At 37.6% G+C, this 3,649-nt stretch overlaps 1 protein-coding gene across 3 annotated transcripts in view; it reads left to right on the forward strand.

Moving 5' to 3' along the window:
- Positions 1-3,431, forward strand: part of mybpha (myosin binding protein Ha) — a 14,479-nt gene extending 11,048 nt beyond the window's left edge. Inside the window, exons 11-14 of one of the 3 annotated variants that reach the window (XM_014018085.1) lie at positions 928-1,114; positions 1,882-1,939; positions 2,855-2,891; positions 3,084-3,431. In XM_014018085.1, coding sequence (XP_013873539.1) covers positions 928-1,114; positions 1,882-1,910 — 216 coding nt within the window. In that variant the 3' untranslated portion in view covers positions 1,911-1,939; positions 2,855-2,891; positions 3,084-3,431. The remainder of the gene's footprint in view (positions 1-927; positions 1,115-1,881; positions 1,940-2,854; positions 2,892-3,083) is intronic. The other 2 variants (XM_014018094.1, XM_014018100.1) reach the window with 2 other exon arrangements.
- Positions 3,432-3,649: the final 218 nt, after the last annotated feature.

The raw sequence follows: 3,649 nt of genomic DNA on the forward strand, positions 1-3,649 counted from the left end.
AAGGCTCATGAAGGACAAACTGCGGTGGCGGCGTCAAAAACGGTTTTAGTTGTAAAACTATAAATATAATATTTGTTGTCTGTCATTGTAGCTGGGATAATTTTACTTATTAAAGCTCATAATCTTACCACTTGAAACATAAGTAGCCCTGAAGCTGCTGGTAGACATCGGTTGGAATTATCAAAGGTTTTTGACACCTGAGAGACACCGTAGCAACTCCTTTGCGTTTGGAAGCGGGGGTGGGGTGGGGGGAGAACGAGGGAGGATGATTCAGCCACTCAATCACTAGATGTCGCTGAAAACAACAAATCCTACACACTGTGCCTTTAATGATTTTACTTGTATAAATTAAAATTCCATCCTATTTAATCCTTGGTCACAAGGCTGCTTTCTTCTTTGCTATAACTTGTGCAGCACTGTTGAGGTACAGCAGAAAGGCCTGTCCAGAAGACTGATACGTTGTCCTTCTGTCTCTGATAAAAYGTTGTCACATATAGAAGAAGAGGCYACATTAGAAGCTGAGAGAGGAGCACTCAAAAGAGACAGATAAGAAGTTAAGCTCGATGGACTGTCATGTTTACACGGATGTGTCGCCATATCACAGCAGATGCTATTTTTGCTGCTGGTCCAGACTGCAGCGTAGCTTCCTTTTTATCAGTGTGAAAGACAATCTCTGTGCTCTCCGCTGACATAAAGGCAGGGGGTGAATCGTTTGGTTTACATTGTCTTGATTTAACCACTAATCTYTGTTGTTTAAATAGGCTCATGCATGCAGAAGGTGCTTGCAGTTGTTTTAGAATGTATGCGGAAGGAACAGTATGTGCAATATGTGCTGATGATTTTTATTCATTCTTACAGCACGGGTTTTTGTGAAATTCAAAACATAAAAACGGAACACTTTATCGAATCATTTTTTTATCCTTACAGCCTAAGATCGAGTGGTTGAAGAATCAGATGATCATTGGTGACGACCCCAAGTTTYGTCAGATTTCTAACCAGGGCATTTGCTCCCTTGAGATCCGTAAGCCGTGCAGCTTTGATGGTGGTGTGTACACCTGCAGAGCCAAGAATGCCCAGGGAGAAGCCACTGTGTCCTGCAAACTGGAGGTCAAACGTATGTACCAATAGGCATGATATATCATGCAAAATCCACCTTTTTAGCCATTAAGTACATTTTGTTGTCTATTTGGAGTCTCTAGGAGTACAGAAATTTTAATTTAGTCTCCCCTTGTGCGGCGTAGATATCTCTATATTCTGTTTGGGTTATATTTTTTCAACTTATTCAGTTTTTTCTATTCTCTATTATGTTTTCTTAACTATAACATCAAATTATTTGTAATAGAACTTCTAAATAAGGTCTGTACTTACAAACTAATCAATTTTGTTGTCATCAAAACTTTGACTGTCTCTGGGTTGGACTCTGGCTCCAACATGTAAGGCTGGATGAACAAGTCTCCTGTTGTTGACATCTTTTGATTAATTTGTGAATATAAAATTTCTGTGCAGCTTTATAGTCATAAACCGCTCTCTCAAAGTACAATGGACTGCTCTGGAATCTAGAAAGAGGTGGAGTGTGAAGCATCTCATTTGGATTTAAAGAGACAGCGTCAAAACGAGTTGATCCGAGACACACTTCACAAAAGGGGTGAAAGAGGGGCTTGTGGAGTTACAAGAAGGAGGAATTCAGACCAAAGCTTTGCAGTTCCACTTTATATAGGCCCCAACTGAATGATTTAAATGTTAAAAAGAAGGATTTTAAAGCAAGAAAAGTCTCCTTTAATACTCTCTTTGTTCAGGGTTGTGTTGTGCTGTGCTGTTGCAAAATGTTAATTCATTTGAAAATAATCTCCATTCTTTCTTTTTATATTTTTCTTCCAACAGAGGTTATTCTTCCAGAGGCCAACAAATAAAAAGGGGAAATAAACCAAAATACCCAAAGGTAAAGAAAAAATAAGCAGAATATCAATCATCAGTGTCACAGATCGTAAATGTAAATAGTAACCTCTACTTTCCAAAAATTACARCCCCAGTAGCTTAAAAACATGTTTTCAAGAACAAAAAAAAAGGAAAATGTAAAACCTGAAATACCTATTTTTGGTACTTTTAATGCTAAAACATTTTAAGTATCATGAGAGAAAATTACAGTAAAACATTTAAAAAATTCCCCATCCTAACTAATTTAATATCCAATATTTTAGGAAAATGTCACCAGAATAGGTTTTCCTTYTAAGGAAGGACAGCCACCTTGTTTTAAATATAATAAACATGTTTTTAAAATCATTGTACAATGTTTAGGGTTCTTGTACTCAGTTTGAAAACCACTGGCATCGGGACACCCTTAGTCACAAACCCTCAACTTATCCAAAATGAAGCGAATGGGATCAAAACTCCCTGCATACTTGATGTGTTCACACTTGTATATGTCGTCCTTTGATAACTTAAACAACGTTTAACACAAAGTACACACCATGCCCCGAAAAGTGATGCAAATGAGTGTTAAGATGTGGGATGAAAGAAACGGCTGAATAATAAAATATCCTTTCRAGGGGGAAAATGAAAGAGCAGACAGGAAACACCTTTGAGTGGGGGACAGGGGTGATGTCAGCACAGCCTCTAAAAATGACCCCAGATGATGTAATGCACAGCCTTACTCTTCACATTACCATGAGTTGACAGGCCGGTGGAGTTCTTGGAAGGAGGAAGAGGCCACAAACAAAACAGGCAGTCTGTGATAGAAAGTACTTATTGGGTTGTGAAGATAGAGACCTTTTAAAAAAGGCAATCCAAATATGTTCTACTCAAAAATACCTGGTTGTCTAAATTTAACTCTCGTCTTTATTTATCTTCCCATCAGTGCCTTTGAAGGAGCATCAWAATCCAGGTCTTATATTGTAAGTTGAGTTGTCAAATGCATTGCTTACATTGTTATGACAGAACGCTGCTAACCTGTCTTTTTTTAGGAACACAAATAATAAAATTTTATAAATTAGAGATATAGAAAATCAGTGCAATATCTTGTATGTGAACACAATGCACGTATAATAACTCCCTCCATCCCTCTATTTATTTAACCTTCCTGCCAGAAAGTTACAGTAAGTGAATGAAGAAGCTGCAGCTGGCTGGCTGTGCAGAAGTGTGAAAACAAACGAAGGGACAGAAGAGCAGACCTACATCTCTACATCTACTGTACCTGTACTCCCACACATCCTGACTGTCCCAGTCCTGATCCTGTTTGAAGACACACACCTCAACCATCTCAGTTTGACAGATGTGATATTTTAGTTGGCGTCTTGTATAAGGGACTGTAACTGTCACATGTCCATTTTTCTGTTTATGCACTAAGTCATTCTCTACACAATAAAACATCTGTGAATGCATTAATATGCTCATGAAATGACCGTTGATAATAAAACTATATTTTACTAAATTCAGTGGCTTTCTATTCTTTTAAAATATATTATTTCACATTTACCATTATGAATAAAAATACAGGTTTAATATGGTTTACAGCATGCTGTTAAATTTGTCAACGAGTGACTCTGAGATACAGATAAGTAGCCACTTCTATAGCTGTGTCCTTGTGTTTGGTTAATTGTGATACTGAGGTATTGACAATTTAGACTTTTTGAGTGGATGAGAGGATTAGAAA

The sequence above is a fragment of the Austrofundulus limnaeus genome, unplaced genomic scaffold (assembly GCF_001266775.1).
Source record: "Austrofundulus limnaeus strain Quisiro unplaced genomic scaffold, Austrofundulus_limnaeus-1.0 Scaffold3, whole genome shotgun sequence".
NCBI lineage: Eukaryota > Metazoa > Chordata > Actinopteri > Cyprinodontiformes > Rivulidae > Austrofundulus > Austrofundulus limnaeus.